Source organism: Peromyscus maniculatus, chromosome 1 (assembly GCF_049852395.1).
Source record: "Peromyscus maniculatus bairdii isolate BWxNUB_F1_BW_parent chromosome 1, HU_Pman_BW_mat_3.1, whole genome shotgun sequence".
In the NCBI taxonomy this organism is placed as follows: Eukaryota; Metazoa; Chordata; class Mammalia; order Rodentia; family Cricetidae; genus Peromyscus; species Peromyscus maniculatus.
In genome coordinates this window covers 76,840,263-76,860,363 of record NC_134852.1, presented here as the reverse complement: position 1 = coordinate 76,860,363, position 20,101 = coordinate 76,840,263, and the positions used below count along the sequence as shown (strand labels likewise).

The 20,101-nt window shown below is 45.0% G+C and overlaps 1 protein-coding gene across 2 annotated transcripts in view; it reads right to left on the bottom strand.

The window, feature by feature from the left end:
• Tars3 (threonyl-tRNA synthetase 3) overlaps positions 1–19,799 on the bottom strand; it is a 52,392-nt gene extending 32,593 nt beyond the window's left edge. The window contains exons 1-9 of one of the 2 annotated variants that reach the window (XM_076544445.1): positions 19,452–19,799; positions 18,109–18,177; positions 17,032–17,222; positions 11,472–11,595; positions 10,365–10,486; positions 7,906–8,023; positions 2,907–2,971; positions 1,817–1,895; positions 275–421 (exon numbers count right to left, since the gene is read on the bottom strand). In XM_076544445.1, coding sequence (XP_076400560.1) covers positions 275–421; positions 1,817–1,895; positions 2,907–2,971; positions 7,906–8,023; positions 10,365–10,486; positions 11,472–11,595; positions 17,032–17,222; positions 18,109–18,177; positions 19,452–19,724 — 1,188 coding nt within the window. In that variant the 5' untranslated portion in view covers positions 19,725–19,799. The remainder of the gene's footprint in view (positions 1–274; positions 422–1,816; positions 1,896–2,906; positions 2,972–7,905; positions 8,024–10,364; positions 10,487–11,471; positions 11,596–17,031; positions 17,223–18,108; positions 18,178–19,451) is intronic. The other variant, XM_076544441.1, reaches the window with a different exon arrangement.
• Positions 19,800–20,101: the final 302 nt, after the last annotated feature.

Sequence of the window (20,101 nt, the reverse complement as noted above, 5' to 3'; positions counted from 1 at the left end):
CTGGCAGGATGGAGATTAAAACCCTAGGTCCACCTACCTTGTTTTTATACCATGATAAAGTAAACTCTCACAAGAGCTTCTAAACCCCACAGAAGACAGAGGATGGGAACTGGCTAACAACTTTTGGTGTGGGTCTGAAGAACTCAGCTGCAGACAACAAGTGTCAATGGAACGGAACACAAAGGAAGAAGAAATACCCCTCTTAAGACTGTCTTTTGTGAGGTGCACTTATGGGCAACAAAGGGGTGTCTGTGTGACGATGGTGTGGGCATACCTTCCCGATTTTCCTGTGGTCCCGGCTCTTGGCCTCCTCTTGGAACTTCTCCCAGCCTTTCATCATTTTGCTATCAGGAAAGGATATTCCATAGACCCTCTGCAATGTTTCCATTTCAGGATTGCCTTCCCAATATGTTGAGGAATTCTAAGCAAAAACAACCAAACACTAGGCAGTAACACCACTCTACAACATGTATGCAATTTTCCATTCTAAAATCCACCATGCTCAGTTACAGATTTCCTTGTAGTGCTTGGAAGAGTCTCAAACTGAGTCTAATAAAAAACTTTTCATCCAAATTATAGCAGTAATCAGTGAATTGCATAAAAAGTCTGCTGTGACTTCTAGGAATGAAAGTGACAGGTAACAGGAAGGAGGGAAGACTGAGGAGCCGCTGTGATCACCAAGCTGGAACCAGAAAAGGCCAGAGGTTCATGGGAGTGTCAGCCTCTCTAGTCTATGGCTTGAGATGATGAGCATCAGTGGGTGATGGGTAATTCAAACCTGTGTTTCACCTTGAGAAAACCAAAGTGCAGAAAGGCTGGGACCTGAAAGTCAGCCCCGCTGCTTATGATCACCAGGGCAGGGTTCCACCCCTTCTGCTTGTCTCTTTTAACTATGGTACATCATTCTCACATGCAGAAGGATGCTCTTGTTCTCATTGGGAAATCCAAGAAATCCTCTGCATAGCTGTCCTTGGTGACTGCAAAGGGCTAGTTCTCCCTCCTCCACAGGCACCTGACCCTGCAGACATTCAAGTCTCTTCTATAAAACTACATTTGCAAGCCTGTATAAGCACGCTTTAAGCCATCTCCAGAGTACCTAATGCAAGCTATGCAGGTGTCTGTCTATACATGCTCAGCATAGGCACAATTTGTTCTTCAAATATTTCCATAGACTAAGTCCATAGACGTGAAACCTGTGGATACAGGGGCATCTAAAGAAGGAACAGTATACTTAAAAACTATAGAGGGTTAGAGGGGTGGCTCAGTAGTTAAGAGCACTTGCTGCTCTTGCAGAAGATCTGAGTTCAGCTCCTAGCACCCACCTCAGGCAGTAACTTCAGTGATCTGACACTTTTGGCCTCTGCAGGGACACACACACACACACACACACACACACACACACACACACAAATAAAAATCAAGCTTTAAGAAATGGCCATAGGGACTAGAGAAATGGCTCAGAGGTTAAGAGCATTGGCTGTTCTTCCAGAGGTCCTGAGTTCAATTCCCAGCAACCACATGGTGGCTCATAATCATCTGTAATGAAATCTGGTTCCCTCTTCTATATACATATTAAATAAAGAAATAAAGAAATGGCCATATAAAAAGATATGCATTATACTATTTAGAATAAGATTAAATAATCATCAGAAGCTATATAGTGTTTTAATTATCAAGATTCTAAAACATTACTTTTAGTGAAATAAGAAGGAAGAGTTTTAAAATACCATCATGTTCAAACTACAGCAGACATGAGGGAAATCCCTTATGTAGTTTACCTTGTTTGCTATATTTCTAAACTTAAAAAAATCCTTACCTTGAAAATTTTTATGGCTTTAATTTTTCCAGTGTGTCTTACATGGGGGCCTTTACAAAGGTCGATTAGTGGACCACACCTATAACGAGAGATTAAGACATGCCCAGACATAGTTATATTTGGACTGTTTATTATAAGCCACATTATCATATTGTCCCAATTAGCATTAACTATCAATTTGACACAGCTTAGAATCAACTGAAACAGTGTCTCAACTGAGTAACTGCCTTTATCAGGTTGGTCTGTGGACTTGTCTGTGAGGGATTTGTCTTGTCTTAATTGATATAGCAGTGCCCAGCCCACCATGGGAAGCACCTTCCTAGGCAGATGGTCACATGCCATATAAGAAGCTAGCGGAGAGTAAGTCAGGAAGCAGGGTTTCTTTCTTCCCTCTTCCTTCCTTCCTTCCTTCCTTCCTTCCTTCCTTCCTTCCTTCCTTCCTTCCTTCCTTCCTTCCTTCCTTTCTTTCTTTCTTTCTCTCTCTCCTTCCTTCCTTCCTCCCTCCCTCCATCCCTCCATCATTATTTTTGTTTGTTCATTTGTTTTTTTTGGAACAAGGTCTCTTTATGCAGTCCTGGCTGTCCTGGAACTCAATATGTAGACCAGACAGGCCTTGAAGACAGAGCTCTGCCTGCATCTGCCTTCCTTCTGCGTGGTTTCTGCTTCAAGTGCCTGCTTGGATCCCTGCCTTTACTTCCCTCAGTGGCTGCCTGTGGCCCACAGATGTAAACCAAATAAAGCATTCTCTCCACTAACTGACTTTTGCTCAGTATGTTTTCTTACAGCCGTGGCAAGGCAGCCAGGACACACAGGTTTTAAAGGATGCACTGTCTACACATATGGGGCGAGCTTTCATTCAGGGTCAGTGAGAGGAACGACCCGTCGAGCCTCAGATCACAGATCACTGCCTCTATGCAAATTCCAACAGCTCAAAAGATCTTCTGAAGGCACTGTGTGCGGAGACATCCTTTTAACTGTCCCATCACTGTGATAAACCAGAAAGCCATCCTCTGTTCCCCACCGGGACACAGGGCAGCTGCTGCTAAGCTCCAAGACCCCACTGGGCCACTTAAAGCTGGTGCACACCGACCTGTAAACAGTGGTCGTTGGGGTGTCGACTTTCTCCTTCAGAATCCGGCACTTAAATTTATTGTACTACAAAAAAAAGTTTACATATTATTACACAAATGTTTTAATGGGAAAACTATTCCTTTTAAGAAGCTCTGAGAGACACTCTACTCTGTTGAAGGTGTTGGGACACTATGGACATGCTGTGCTCACAGCAAAGAGCGACACTGTCCAGTACAGGACTCCAGAGTCACGTGGCTGGTAAAACCTCACCTACGACCATGCCTTGAGTATAAACACAGAGGACCACAGAGGTGGGGTGTGCGTGTTTTTATATCCGCTATGTGTTTAAAATTAATTCCATCTTTGTTTTACTCTTAAAATGTAGCTATCATGTGATTCAAGGTTATACACTTGGCTCAGATTCTATTGAACAGTACTCTTCTAGAAGATCCCATTTTAACTACATAAAATAAAGCCAATTCCTAGGGCACATTTCCATGATTTTCATAAAAACCAAGTTTACATTACATCATTTCATTTGCTAAAAAGACATGGTATCATTAATTATAGTGAGCATACTAAGGTAATTCACCCTTTTCTCTGTTTTTATTGCAATAATCACAGTATCAAGTATTAATTCATATTAAATAACTAAGGAAAGTTGTTGGGAGAAAAAAGCCTGCCTTTGTACAATGTAACTGCTTCATCCCAATACGTTCAAGTCAAGCCATCCTCCTTCACAAAAGCTGGTATGGTTAGTTCTCAGGAGTTAGCCGAAAAGTGAAGGCAGCCCACAGAATGGAAGTAACATCTGTGACTGGCTGATGTGCAGACCGACACCAGGAACATATAAGTTGTTATAATGCCAACCCAACCCGCAAACAGCCTGCTATCATTCAGAAACAGTTGCCGGGCCTTAGCAGAATGTATACAAATGGCCAGTAAGTGCCCTGAAAGAGGCTCGGTATCGTCATGTCCTAAGAAAATGCAAATCAAGACACAATGAGACACCACTCCACACCCAGTGGATGGCTGTTACAAAATACAAAATTCAGAAAACTAGATTTGTGGGTAAGGATGTGGAAAAACTGTACAGACTATAAATGGTGAGACTGCCATAGAAAATGCTATGGAACATCCTAAAAAATTGAAAATAGAGCTCCTCATGATCCAGCAATTCCATTTCTGATATATGTGTGTGTGTGTGTGTGTGTGTGTGTGTGTGTGTGAAGTATGTATATACATATATGAAGTAAAAATCATCAGAAATCTCTATGCTCATATTCATATCAGTATATACACAATTGTTGGAATGTAAGCAATTCCAGTATTTATGGGCAGATGAACCGACAAACACAAAGACACACACACACACACACACACACACACACACACACACACACACACACACAGAGGGGGGTTTATTACTTAGCTTTTACAAAAAAAAAAAGAAGAAGAAGAAAACTGGCATACTCTGCACCACTAGCGACTCTTGAGGGCCTCACAGTGAGCAAAACAAGCCAGTCACAGGTAGACAGTGTGTGATTCACTGAAGTGGGTGAGGTTCTTCTCAAACTTACAGAACAATAAGCAGAGGGCTGCATGCCAGGGTGGGTAGTGGGGGAGTGGAGAGTTGGACCTTAATGGTAGAGTTTCCACTCTGAAGGTGAAACCATTCTGTGAGCTGACCATGCTGATGTTTTCATATCTACTCAGTGCCACAGAACTATGTATTCAGAAACGGTTAAAATGGTAATGTTACTGTGGTAGTTTGAATGTAATGGGCCCCCATGAGCTTATCGGGAGTGGCACTATTGGGAGGTGTGGCCTTGTTGGAGGAAGTGTGTCACTGTGGAGGCAGGCTTTGAGGTCTCCTGTGCTCAAGCTATGCTTAGTTCAAACCACTGTGTTGTCTGTGGGTCAAGATGTAGAACTCTCGGCTCCTTCTCCAGCATCATGTCTGCCCGCACACCACCATGTCCCACCATGATGATAATGGACTAAACAGCTGAAACTGTGAGCCACCCCAATTAAATGTCTCCCTTTACAAGAGTTGCCATGGTCATGGTGTCTCCTCACAGCAACAGAAACCCTAGCTAAGACAGTTACTTTTACATATTTTCCCACACAAAAAGGAATAATTGTACCTTTAATCAAAACCATCTAGCTCTTAAAGTCAAGCCCCTCAGCTGACAATGCTGTACTTTCAAAGTATGGGTTTTCTTTGATATGTGTAATTTGAAAAGAAAATCTAATTTTTATTTATTTATTTATTTATTTATTTGTTTGTTTGTGTGTTTATTTATTTTGGTTTTTTGAGACAGGGTTTCTCTGTGTAGCTTTGGAGCCCATTCTAGAACTTACTCTGTAGACCAGGCTGACTGCGAATTCACAGAGATCTGCCTGCCGCCATGCCTGGCCGGAAAAATCTAATTTATTTAAGTGCATTGGTCAAAAAAAAAAAAAAAGAGACACCCTTAAAGTTTTATGCAAGTCACTCTGGGTTAGATATTTAAAACAAACAAGAAAATTAATTAAGAACTCAGAAAGGGGCTTCTGAAATGTTGGCTCAGCAGTTAAGAGCACTGGCTGCTCTTGCGGAAGACCCAGGTCGATTCCCAGCACCCACATGGAAGCTAACAAGCATCTGTAACTCCAGTTCCAGGGTCTGCAATGCCCTCTGCTGGCCTCCATAGCCACAGCATGCACATGGTGCACAGACATACACTCAGGTAACACCTACTCACATAAACAATTCGAGGGAGGGAGGGAACGTAGACTGGAGGATTTTGTATAGGATTATAAATAGATATTGTTAGGAGCAGTGGTCAGATGTTTTAGTTCAACTGTTAATTGGCCATACTTTCTGCTTTATTAAACAAGATGTCATTCTCCAAGTGGATCAGTAATACCAGCAGTGCCATATTATTCATACTCCAAACTAATCAGACCTATAAACATACACAAAAATTACTCTCCTGGCTCTTTACCTGCCAATGATTGCCTGAAATGTCTCAGGAAATATGAGGGAAATGGTACAGCAAGTGACCAGTGACACCCCACAACAGCTCTGCAGACTGTCCATGTGACCACTCACACCTCACAACAGCTCTGCAGACTGTCCATGTGACCACTGACACCCCACAACAGCTCTGCAGACTGTCCATGTGACCGCTCACACCTCACAACAGCTCTGCAGACTGTCCATGTGACCACTCACACCTCACAACAGCTCTGCAGACTGTCCATGTGACCACTGACACCCCACAACAGCTCTGCAGACTGTCCATGTGACCACTGACACCTCACAACAGCTCTGCAGACTGTCCATGTGACCGCTCACACCTCACAACAGCTGTGCAGACTGTCCATGTGACCACTGACACCCCACAACAGCTCTGCAGACTGTCCATGTGACCACTGACACCCCACAACAGCTCTGCAGACTGTCCATGTGACCACTGACACCTCACAACAGCTCTGCAGACTGTCCATGTGACCGCTCACACCTCACAACAGCTGTGCAGACTGTCCATGTGACCACTGACACCCCACAACAGCTCTGCAGACTGTCCATGTGACCACTGACACCTCACAACAGCTCTGCAGACTGTCCATGTGACCACTGACACCTCACAACAGCTCTGCAGACTGTCCATGTGACCGCTGACACCTCACAACAGCTCTGCAGACTGTCCATGTGACCACTGACACCCCACAACAGCTCTGCAGACTGTCCATGTGACCGCTCACACCTCACAACAGCTCTCCAGAATATACAACTGGCAGCTGGGCAATAGTCACTTATTTACGGGGAGGGACATGTGAGATACATCACACTGTGAAACTCCAAAACCATGTTAATAAAATTAACCTTGGGTCAGTGGGCAGAGCCAGCAACTAGTGGATAGGAATTAGCCATAGAGAGGATGGAGGATTGAAGAACACGGATAGAGAGACACACAGGAAGGAATAGGGAGGGACTTAGAGATTTTCTGTCTTTTTTTGGTTGTTGTTTGGGATGAGGGGAGAGATGCTTCTCTTGCTGGGTCTCCCACCAAAAAGAAAGGTCAGCCGGTTGCTTCTCAGCTTCTCTGAGGTAGCAGGTTTTCACCCCAACATCTGACTCCTGAGTCTTTATTGGTAAATAGAATGATAGAGACTTAGTTAAAAACCTACATTTGGCTGGTCAGTGGTTAATCCCAGCACTTGGGAGGCAGAGCCAGGTAGATCTCTGTGAGTTTGAGGCTAGTCTGGTCTACACAGCGAGATCCAGGCACCAAAGCCACACAAAGAAATCCTGGCTCAAAAAAAAAAAAAAAAAAAAAAAAAAAAAAAAAAACCAAAAACCAAAAGAAACCCAAACCCTACATTTGGTAGCTGTGGCCGAGCCAGTGCCAGTGGGATGAGAAATCCCACCAGGCGTGGTCTGAGCAGGGGGTGCTGACTGCAGGGCAGTGGGGCACAGGTGGCGTAGGGGGCGCCAAAACATCTTGACCACACAGCTGCCATGACAGGCTTAGAAGCCCAGACACAGCTCCTGGCAGGCAACACCTGGACCCAGGAAAAGCATAAGCTGACCTCACCCAGGGAGGGCCTACATCTAAGAGGAAATACCTGACATCCCAAACATTCCCGATACACCTAGATAAATGTCAGCCCATCAGGGTCCTGAACCCTGGAAATCCCCTCACCCCAATCTCTGTTATGATAAAATCCCTACCCCCTGGGCTCTCTGCTCATGCCGCTGCTGAGCTGCTGTGTGGGACAGACAGAGAGACCAAGCTCAGAGCTTGAAAATAAAGGCTCTCTGCTTTTACATGTGGAATTCGGTCTCCATGGTGGTCTTTTGGGGTACCTACGATCCGGGCATAACAATGGTAGTTAAAATATCAGTAGATTCAGGTGTGGCCGCTAAGCCAAAAGAAAAACAACAGGAAAGAAGAAGCTAGTCTATGTTAATAGCTTTTAACATTCCTTCCTAGTGAGAGAACTTCATGCTAAGTTTTCCTAGTTACCTTAAACATTTCCAGGAGTGAGTCCTTTCTGGCTTCCAATCTTTCAAACGGTTGCTTCTCTTTGATGATAGCTTTACATATATTCTCCAGGGCAGACAACTCAGTGCTGGATACTACTCTAAAAACCAAAGAAGAGACCCTGCACTTCAGTACGATCTAGATGCCACCCACCCCTTCCTCCTTGGTCCTGCAGCCTTCACTACTAATTGATTTGCTTTCTAAACTGAGTTGGGGCTTCAGGCACGTACACTTCTGTTCAGAGAGCTGTATGATGGGCTCCCCATATCCCTGCCCTTGTTGGCTGGCAGGAGCTAGCCTCACAGGAAGGTGTGTGTGAGCAGCATTAGGAAGGCTGAGAGCCACTGCCTTAGATTGTCAGGTAAACAGTGAAAAAGCTCTTGTTGCCCACATGAAACTGGGGTATGGTGACAGAGAGGACACTATACATGCTACTGTGATAACAGAGTGTCTCGACCTGTATCCATGCCTTCACTGTACTAAAGACATGAAGACGAAGGCATTAATAGAGGTGTGGAACTTTAGCCCCAAACCCCACTCCAGAAAGGGAGAAGGGATAGAGGACTCTATTAACAATGGCCAGTGATTACAATGAATATGTGCATGTTATGAAACATCCATTGAAAATCACTGAACAACAAGGCTCCAAGAGCTGTGAAGCAGGTGGTACAGCCCAAGAGACATGAGAAGCACCACACCCTTCCTGGCTGCTCATCTGTACCCTTTGGAACAGCCTTGACAATAAAGCAATAGTTTTCTATAAGCCAGTTTACCAACTACTGAACTCAGGTAGTGGATCAGACATGTAGAAAGCCTCAACTTGAGACTGGCATCAGCAAGTGGCCACCTTATAGGCCTGAGGCTTGAGTTGAAGGTCTGGGTTAATGACTGGTTGGTATCCAGAAGGCTGGAGAATCAGTTGTTACATGGGGAAAACAAAAAACTCATATACTTAGGGTCAAAGTATTATAAATAAACATACTCTAAACCAGTGGTTCTCAAGCTTTTGAATGCTCTGACCTTTTAATACAGTTCCTCATGTTGTGGTGACCCCCAAACACACAATTATTTAATTGATACTTCATAACTGTATTTTTGCTGTTATAAATTGTATTGTAGATATCTTATATGCAGGATATCTGGATATGCGCCCCTATGGGGTTGCAACCCACATGTTGAGGACTACTGCTCTAAACTTATTGGTGAAAACGGGAGAAGACTGTAAGAAATAGTGACATAAGCCAGGTATGGTGGCACATGCCTTTAATATCAGCATGTGGAAACCAGCCTAGTCTACAAAGTAAGTTCCCTCCCGGCCAGCCAGGGATATATGGTGAGACATGTCTCAAAAACAAATACACAAACAAAAATTAAAAAAAGAAATAAAAACCCCAGCTACATATTGCCAGACATACTCTTCAGGAGGCCATTACACAGCCTGAGAGTGATGGACAAAGTCAAAATGCTCTAGAAGGGCCCAAGCAAGAGATGCTGCGAGCCTGAGTGAAAGCACAAGTGAAAGAAGACAGAAATCTGAACTGGAAGGGCTGCTGGATGGATGGTGAGGACCATAGCGGATCTGAACTGGAAGGGCTGCTGGATGGATGGTGAGGACCATAGCGGATGTGAACTGGAAGGGCTGCTGGATGGATGGTGAGGACCATAGCGGATGTGAACTGGACAGGGCTGCTGGATGGATGGTGAGGACCATAGCGGATGTGAACTGGACAGGGCTGCTGGATGGATGGTGAGGACCATGGCGGATCTGAACTGGAAGGGCTGCTGGATGGGTGGTGAGGACCATGGCGGATCTGAACTGGAAGGGCTGCTGGATGGATGGCGAGGACCATGGCGGATCTGAACTGGAAGGGCTGCTGGATGGGTGGTGAGGGGCACAGGGAATCTGAACTGGACAGGGCTGCTGGATGGGTGGTGAGGGGCACAGGGGATCTGAACTGGACAGGGCTGCTAGATGGGGGTGTTAGGGAGCACGGAAGAATTAGAAGGACTGAGGTTTCAGTTTTGGCCACTGGTGGTGTCCCTGGGAACTGGGAAGGAGACAGAGCAGGGGTGGATGAGGGCAGGGCTACAGGGCTATGATTTCTAGCCCAGGCCTACCGAGTGTGAGACCCCTGTGAACCACCACCTGGCACTCACATGCATGAGACGTTCAGTGAAGTTGACAGTGCCTCGACCATCGTGAGCAGAAGTGGACAACTGCTCTCTAGCATGGAGCACATGACTCTGGTTTGAATTAGTGACACGATCTGGCAAATATATTGAAAGTTACTCTCCAATCTAGGCTCATATGATAAAAATTTTCATAACTGGCTAATCACTTGATAACCACACAATGAGCTGTGACTGATCTATAATATGAAACCATTATAAAACAATGGCATGTACACATGCAATCAGAACTCAGCACTCGGCAGCCTTACCTGTCCTCCATGAACATGTCGTAATAAAATCCATTCTCAATGGGTGGGCCGTAGCACAGGTGGCCTCCATAGTAAAGTTCCATGGCCTCCCCCAGGATGTGAGCACTGGAGTGCCAGTACACCTGCAAGATGTGGACAGTTGACGGACTTTCGTTTTTCAGAATCACTTTTGAACATGGCTTTATTAATACTACATTGCTTAACAATTTGATGGTTAGGCTTGGTGTAGCGGTCTACTGAGAGCTGTCCCTCCTGGGGTCAGGTATTTGAACACTTGGTCCCCAGTTGATAGCATTGTTCGGGGAGATCTCAGAACCTTTAGGAGGCGAAGCCTGGCTGGAAGAGGCACATCACTGAGGCAGGCTTTGAGAGCTCATAGCCTTGCCCAATTTCTCGTTTGCTCTCTCTGCTTCCAGCATGTGGATGGGAATGTGATCAGCCAGCTTCTTGCTCCAGCCACCCGCTGCCACGGCTCCCAGCCATAACGGACTGCCCCTCTAGGTCCCTAAGCCAAAAGAAACTCTTCCATAGGCTGCCTTTGGTCATGATGTTTTAACACAGTGACACAAAATAACTAATAACCGTGGCATATTTTAACCAGAAGTTACACAGTTTTTACCATCCAGAAAGCATGATAATATAACCTCAGCTAACCATAGGTGGGTTTTTACAGAGGCAATAAGTCAGTTGAAAGGAGGCTACAAGCTAAGGTGATATGCATACCGGAGACATACAAAATGTGGCACTTATCATATAAAAGACTGCATTTACAACTATTTAAAGGATTTTTGTCCAAATTCTCCCATGGATATTAAATTACAGGTGCATACATTTAAGAGCTGACTAGGAATTAATTTTGAATACACACTGATTTAATAGCTAAAACATTTAACCTAAGGAAACGATTATTTTAAGAAATAACAAACATGGGCTACTTATCTGAGTATACATTTTGCGAATATTCATTAGCTATCATTAAGTGCCATGTTGTAATTTTAAATGTTGAGAAGCGGAAGTGTCACCACCCTTGCTTTCAATGTCTGGCTTTTCCTGTAATTCTTATATCATAAAGACCCGACTCTGGCAGATTGGTTTTTAAATACTTACAGCCTGAGCCTCCTCGTTGTCAAACATCAGCAGCTCAACAGTGGAATCCCCTTCCAAGGGGCGGTCCAGGTCCCATAATGCACCGTTCACTTTGGCAATTACTGTATTTTCAGCCAATTCTCGACTAGTAGGAGAAAAATCATTTGAGGTTAACATTTATCACATTATAATTCATTATAAGAAAAGCTTAAAATAATTTTCAGGGCTCAAAAGGAAAGCTAGAAAGTACAAATATGAACTAATAGGATAGAGATCTTTTATTTTGTAACAATTATTTTATGTATAAAAGTCATATACATTTGCTATTTTTAAAACTTGAAAAATAAAGAAGGCACAAATAATAAAGTTAAAATCTCATACAAATCCTACCCCTTATTCCTAGAAATAACTGTTCATAACATTTTGCTACATCACTATCTAGTCTTTTTCTATATCAGCTTCTTATCCATGTTAAAAGAAAAACTAGTTATGAACATAGTTTTATAGTCTATGTTTTGTTGCCATGCTATCAGTCAGCGACCCCACGCAGCCTAGAGGTGTCCTGTTCACTGAGGAAGCCCTCGCGACCCCACACAGCCTAGAGGTGTCCTGTTCACTGAGGAAGCCCTTGCTTTTGCGCTCTCGTCTCCTCAGGTTTTGCTGTTAGGGGACACGCGCCGCCCTCGAAGCACGTGCCTCCTTGTGCCCCTGTAAGTGCACAGAACTAGAACTGCAGGCTGAGGGCAGCCACCCCCACAGATTTATGATAAATACAGTCTAGTACACTTGCACTCACCCTACATGATTTTTCAAATCTTTGTCAGTGGGATATTGAAGACTGGTGCTTTGATTTGATGATTAATTTACTTTTAGTGAACTGTCTGCTTCCTTTACCTATTTTCCACAGAGACTGGCCATCCTTCCTTCCTCCCTCCCTCCCTCCTTTCCTGTTTTAAAATAACTTTCATGGTTTGAAAACTACTGAGTTATAAAGTTATAAGAAGAAACCTAGCAAAGCACGAGACGGGAGTGTGGGATATTTGTAATCATATCTCTCAAAAATGACTGTTAACAGTTTGATCTATGGTCTTCCATAATCTTTTATACATATACCAATATAAAATTTTTAATATCATCCTTTTGTATATGTTACTTTGTAACCCATTTTGTAAAATTAACAATAAATTATGGCATTGTCTTTATCGGTGGACAGACTTCCAAAGCACATTATTTAATCATTACAAGAGAACCAAGACTTGCTGAACATCTTGGTTATATTTTGTGGATTTTGGTTTGTTGTTGCTGTAATAAACATTCTTGAACACACACGTTAGTAGCCATTCTTTTCTCAGGAAAAAATTCAAAGTAAAACTGTGATGTCAAGGGCAATGAAGTGCTAACGGCTTCTGTTGGAATACAATGCCAAACTTTCCTAACAGCAGAGGCACAGAGTGCCTTTCCACTGCTCTCAAGCTAGGCACTAGGACATGGTATTGGACCTCAGCAGAGTTCTAAGAAACAGGGCATTGCCCCTCTAAACAGAGGGGAACCATATTGGGGAGGAGAATATTACACTCTAAAACAGCAGGTACCAACCCCTTTAATGAGGGTCCCCTAAGACCACTGGAAAATACAGATATTTACATTATGATTCATAACAGTAGCAACATTACAATTATGAAGTAGCAACAAAATAATGTTATGGTTGTGGCTCACCACAACATGAAGAACTGTTTTAAAAAGTCACAGCATTAGGATGGTAGAGAACCACTGCTCTAAAGAGAGGCTGGGCCTTCATCTCCAATGAGGGTGGCCCTCGAAGACCGATACTTTCCAAGGTGCCTTGGTAAAACTCCGCACTCAAACAACTGCAGATAACCATCGTGATATCCTACCAAATGAACTTGTAGATGCAGATACAGATGGAAATACCCAAAAGCCAAAGGACTTATTTCTGTCATTGGGGTCTCAGGACTCACTCCATAATGTGGCCTGATAATGCAGCATGGCATGTACATGGGCAGACTTCATCTCAAAGTCAGGGGACATCCCTAGAGCCATGGCTAACCTCTCCAGCTATTCTGTAACAAGTGGTCATCTAAGATACTTACAGCCTATAGAACCCACAGCAAAGCAAGTCGATGAACCTTCTCAAAGACTTAAATATCTTCTGACAGGTGCTGACACCTTCTCTGGGTGGACAGAAGCCTACCTCATTCGGACTAAAACAAATTTATTCTCTAGAATAAAACTTCCAAGTTTCCACGGCTTCAAAAATCATCCTGAACACAGATGTCTTCTACCTGCAAACTCTTGAATGATATAGAAATTCTCTGTGAAACAAACAAGGATGCCTAAACTTCTTAAATACAAAGGTAAGTCCCATTTACAAGTCTATCAGTAGCTGTAACCTGCCTTTATATATAGTTTTCATTCTTTTGCTCTTGCCACTGTTCGTATACAATATGTACTCAATGCTTACAACCTCACACCATTTCCCTTTACTCTGTCCTGGATACTCTGCTCTTTTACCTGATTCCTTCTTAAAATTGTTCTCTTGTGTTTTGCCACGTTGTTGATATAACCAAGGGATCTCACCCTTGGGAACAAAGTATATGAAGATTGCTCTCAGGGGCCAATTGTAGCCATGGCTTTTCTGATTCTTGCCCTTTGGGGACCATTTTTTGGCACAACCATGTTGTTCTTGTTTGGACCAGTGTTTGTAGCACCCTTGTAAAATGTGTATCTTCTGGAATACACCAGTTCAGACTAGACTCCTCATGATGCAAGGATTCCAGTAAATTCCTACTACACCCTAGATTCTCCACAAACTTAGAACAGGGTGAGAGTTTCCTGGTCCTTCTAGGCAGGGCTATGTCCCTAATCACTGTGTAAGCAGTTATAGAAAATGAATCAATTTCTTTCAGCATCCCCAAAGGATCTCCAGGACACAGCTCTCAGGAGGTGACTGAGGCAGGAGTGTAAGGTGGAGAGTAGGGTGTTTGAAGGCTAGGCTGTAAATTAGCACCCGAAAACCTGCTGATGGAAAAAAAGACTACCACCAAGGACAATGGAGAAAGGCCAGTGATTCAGTGATCCAAAAGCCTGTGTGTGATAGGGGACTTAAAAGTCCCAGTTTTGTTCTATGTTTGCCACTAAGTGTCTAACCTTTCTCCTAGCTCTGCCTGTGACTCCCTCCTTGGAAGTGTGCCATTTGTTAGTAAATGTGTGTCCAAGCCCAAGGCTTTGCTCCTAGACAAAAGAATCTGGAAATCTGGCAGGTGTCCACCAGACTCCAATAATCTCCACTAACACCAGCGTGGTGGCTCATCTTGGTTGTCACCTCGACACACCTAGAAAGAGGGACCTCAGTTGAGGTCCTGCCTCCATCAGATTGGCCTGTGCTAAGTCTGTGGGTGTTCTCTTATTGCTGTAGGAGGCCTAAGCCACTGTGGGCAGTCCCATTCCTGGGCAGGTAGACCTGGGCAGGGTAACAAAGGTAGCCAGCAAGCCAAGGATAAGCGACACTCCTCCACGGTCTCGGCTTTAGTTCCTGCCTCGAGCTCCTGCCTTGGCTTCCCTTCACAATGGACTGTAACCTGTAAGCCAGAAACCCTTGCTTTTTTCTCCAAGTTGCTTTCAGTAATTGTGTTCATCAGAGCAGCAGGAAGCAAATAGGGTGAGCAGGAACTTCCATCAGTCAGGACTTTATTAATGTATCTAGTTCCTAGGAAGGACAAGTACTGTTCTGTGACTGACAACAGTGTCAACTTGTATCTTTAAATCACAACTTGAAAAACTGTAAAACTTTATGAAAATTACTTGGTGCATGAATACAGCCAGTGTGGATGGCCTGTCAAGGGTACAATTTTTTCTCTAGTGTATATATTTTATTAGAACTTTAAAATCTGGACCTTTTACACAGGAAGAGATCATGATCTTGCATTTGATTATGTGGTCTTTTTAGGAGTCAGAGGGAAATAGTCATTATATTTAATTTAGTTAGCTAGTTGAATAAGAACAAAGGTGATGCCAAGTGTCTTGAAGGTGCTGCTTGACAAAGCTCTAGTGTCTGGATGGCTGGGACTCACCCTTCACTGCCCTTGGTGGAATTTGCTACACAACTCTTGCCCTTGTCTTGGGGTTTGCATTCCCTCCTGTTAAGAGGCCCTCACCGAAGGCTAGAGCTGGGATAATGTAACAATTCTTATAGAAGCGGATGTTAAGAATAAAACTTATGGCAGTTCCTCAGGAGAATCAGCTATGCAAGAAACTGAGTCTTCATTAGACCCTATTACTTAAACGGCATTAGTAAGCATGAGACATAGGATTTGGAAAAAATCATTAAAGAAGAAAAACTTAGGGAAAATTTAGAAGCTGACAAACTATAACTGGATCATTACGTTTTCATGTTCTGCCTTAGAACCACAGAACTAGCATGGACAGGAAAAGATTTTGATTATAAAATTAATGACAAGCCTTGGTACCCTCCTGAAGACAAAGTCAGCAGTTTTAGGAATCTTGGTGTTCTTCTATCCTTTGCAGGATTGTAAAAAAGATAGGGACCATACTGAGACAGGGGTTTATGACAGTGACACAAAAGGAAATATTCTGGATCAGTGAACTGCCTGACTTCCTGAGCAGACTTGTCGGATGAGGACTTTTCTGATATTGTAGAAAGAATAAAGGGCAGAGAGCAGCACTTCAAAAGTCAGAGGAAAGGATGGTGGTCTCATGTCAGATACAAAAGAAAACAGAAGAAAGAAAAGAAAAATTAAACCAGGCCTGAGGGATTGGGTTTCCCTAGGAAGATCAGATATTCACTATAGTGTATTAATAGAATAATTCAAGAGAGGCTTGATATAAGAGGCAGTAGGAAATAACTTCTACTTCTATGTCTATTACTTAGTCTAACTTAGAGACATCCTGTCTAGCATTTCTGTAACCGCAAAGCTTTACAACACTGGTTTTAAGGAAAAAGTCACTGAGTTAAAAGGATTGATTTTATCATGTTAGATTTTAGTTGTCATGACATTTGCTGTTTGCTCATTTTGCTTCTTTTACTTTGATATGCTTATATAATCAAGGAAGAATTTAGAGAAAGTATGTACCATGGAAAGGCTTTGTAATCAATGAATAAAATCTACTCGGAAATGATTTTGTGCATAAATAAAGCCTGTGAGAGATGCAGGTTGTCAGAGTAGATCCAGCCATACCGAGATGTGCTTCCTCTCTGTCTGTCTCCCATAAAACCAAACTAAGTGTCCCATGTCTGCTTTCTCCATCACCGCTCTGGCATCCACCCGCTTCAGACCCTGCCCTTATCCAGAGCTGGACTCCGGCAGGAAAAAAAAACTATTTCAGTGGTGTCTAAAAAAACCTTCCAGCGGGCTCTGGCACAACTACTTAATACTATAGTATATCCTCTCCAAATACATTCACAACAGGTAGGGAAGGAGGCAGATAGATACACAAGGAGTATGTGTGCATGGGTGTATGTGTACATGTGTGTATGTGTACATGTGTGCATGTGAGCGTGCTTAAGTGTGCACGCGTGTCTGTGTGTGGGAGGGGTTCTTACCTAATCTCGGCGGCCACTTGGTAAGGTGTCGTTCTCCACCTTTCTCCTTGCATTGTCTTCCCGCCAGCCACCCTCACGGTGATCACACTGCTTGCATTCTTTTTTTCCTGAGCAGCAGGTAAGAGCTGATGATCTGTCTTCAATGTTTCAAAGAGCTTCAATCTTTCTTTTATAAAAGTCGGTTGCTTCACCTGAAAGTCATTCGCTTACAGTCAGGTGGACGACTCAGCTTACTGAGCCGGCTGCTCAGTCCCACTTCCCCTGCCAGCAGTGTCCCTCTGTCCACACCCCTCCAGCAGAGCCCCACCCACCTACCCAACACCTCTGAACACTGCACAGACCTCTCCCTCTCCTACTGTTTACAGTAGATTTATGCAAGGTTATACAGTGCACTTCTTAATATCCAACCCTTGGTATCCTCGGGATTGGGTTTCTAGACTCCCATGGATGCTCGAGTCCTTAGTAAATAAAGTCACATAGTATTGATACATCGTCTCACATCCTCCCATATACTTTAAATCATCTCTAGATTACTAAAAAAACAAAATACAATGCTTGGGAAATAGCTTGCTATACTGTCCTGTTTGGGGAATAACGACCAACAAAGTCAGTACAGAAGCGTTTTTCACAAGTATTTTTGGATTTAAAAATCCACAAACGAGGAACATGTACATGCATATGGAGGAGGCTGTGTCCTCTCAGTGTGCCTCTCTAGTGTCTGTCCTGCATCTGTCTGGTCTACATAACTAGACTAATATCTCTGAGGCTAGATATTCCTCCTTTGTGCCTAACAAGTGCTGAGTCTCCATAAACCCTTGCTGGTTGTTTTAATACTCTCTTAAAAAAAAAAAAGCAGGTAATATTAAATAAGAGCTGTTATTTCACCTTAAAAAGAGTGGAGAGCTCTTTGAATCCAGCCAGTGGCTAGCTTGACTCCGGCTTGGCTCTACATCAAGAGGTTACTGATGTGGTCCAAACAGTAACTTCATCAGTAATTATGTTCTTCCCCCAAGTCCTGCAGACCCGTGTTTAAAATGACAGCGAATAGTTTGTGTTGTTTCTATAGCAACGACTTACCTCCCTGTCGGGCTCACTCTCTCTCAGTCTCTTCTTTTTGGTGTCCCTTTCTTGGTTTTGAGTAGGAGGCTGAAAGAGAAATGGCACGTCAATGACAGGTAAGAGCAACACATTTGAAACCCAAGGAAAGGGGGAAGCCAGGCGGCTCAGGGGAGGAGCCCCAAGGTTTGAGAGTCCCTGCTGGGCTGTGGGAACCAAGACCTACTTACAACCCTCAGGGATCAAGTTTCAGAGTTCAGCCCTAGCCGGGGCGGTGGTGGCGCACGCCTTTAATCCCAGCACTCGGGAGGCAGAGGCAGGTGGATCTCTGTGAGTTCAAGACCAGCCTGGTCTACAGAGCGAGTTCCAGGAAAGGCTCAAAGCTACACAGAGAAACCCTGTCTCGAAAAAACAAAAATAAAAGCAAAGACAAAAAACAGAGTTCAGCCCTTTCTGTCCAAGATGTGAAATATATTTTGACTTCAAAATGCCTCAAATCAAGAGCTGGGGGTGTGACTCAGTAGTAGAGCACTTGCCCAACATGCATGAAGCCATGGGTGCCAGACCCTGGAATACACGTCTCTGCGCTTCTCTCTCCCCACCAAACTTTAAATAATGTCACTGGAAAATGTGTGGCTGCCACCAGACTTTCACAGTCTGCCTGCCACCAGACTCTTTTTTATTAGATGTGGCCAGTGCACCATGCTTACCCTTGGCAAAGAACAAAATTACATCTCAGTTTTAGAAAGCCTTCAGAACTTAGAAACATTCTCTTATAATTACTTATTTAATAATCTTCCAAAACACGGAAATAGTGCAATCAAATAATCCTGCTAACACATATAAGCCCTCAAAGTAGACTGCCAAAACAAGACAGTAAAAATAACCTGTCATAGACAGCACAGAACCAGCCAGCAGAGGGAACAGAAATCGTTGGTCCTCTTCCCCCAGGGAGACCATGAATCCTAAACACTTTAGCGGTCTTGTAAAAAGTTTTATTTGAGACAGTGTCTTGTTACACAGCCCTGGCCGATCTGGTACTCGCTATTTACTCAGACTCTCAGTCATTCTCCTGCCTCAGCCTCCACGCAGTGTTCTGGATTCGAGGCGTGCCCCCTCAGTCGTTTGTGCCACTGGAGGGGAAAAAGTGTTGCAAGTCTCTCCAACCAAGAGCTGAGAAACTGCCCCAGCTGGTCCGTTAGGAGGTTGGGTGAAAACCCAGCGGTTCCCCCGAGGCCGTAGGCAGCGGGCAGGGCGCCGGCGGGGACACACCCTGCAGCCCTGCCCGCGCCGGGGTGCAGAGAGTTGGAGACCGCCGCCAGTGCGTGCGCCTGGGCCGCGTCCCCCGAAGCCCGCCGGGTTACCTCCTGCGCCGCCGTCGCCCGCCTGGCCCCGGGGTCGCGCTGCTCCGCCAGGCGCAGCCGCAGGCCAGACAGGCGCTGGCGCAGGTCGCGGTTCTCCGCCCGCAGCTGGGCCACCTCGCGCGTCAGGCGCGGGCCCTCGGCTTGGCCCCGCTCGGGCCCGCGCAGCTGCTCGTCCCTCAGGCGCTGCACCTCCGCGCACAGCCAGCGGATGTCCTCCTCCTGCCGCTGCAGGCGCGAGGCCACGGCCTGCGCCGCCAGGGCCTGGGCCGCCATGGCAGCTAAGTCACCCGCGCCCGCCGGCCCAGCTGCAGCGACCAGGCGACGGGGCGGAGCCGAAGAGCCCCCGGGAGGCGGTGTCTATGGGGGAGCATCCCCACACGGGGCGGGGCGACGGAGGAAGAGGGGCGGGCCTGAGGCTGGGTATCCCTGCAAGGGGCGGAGCGATGGGCGGACAGGAGGCGGAGCCGCGTCTAGGCAACGGCGCAGGGGGCGGGGCGATGGCCCATGAGGGGAGGGGCTATCGGAGGTCAAGGGGCGGGGCCTGAGCCGGGCATCGTAAAGGGGCGGGGCCTGAGCCGGGCATCATGAAGGGGCGGGGAGTGGGCGGGGTCAGGGCGGGGCAACATTGCAGAGACCAAGTGTGAAGACCC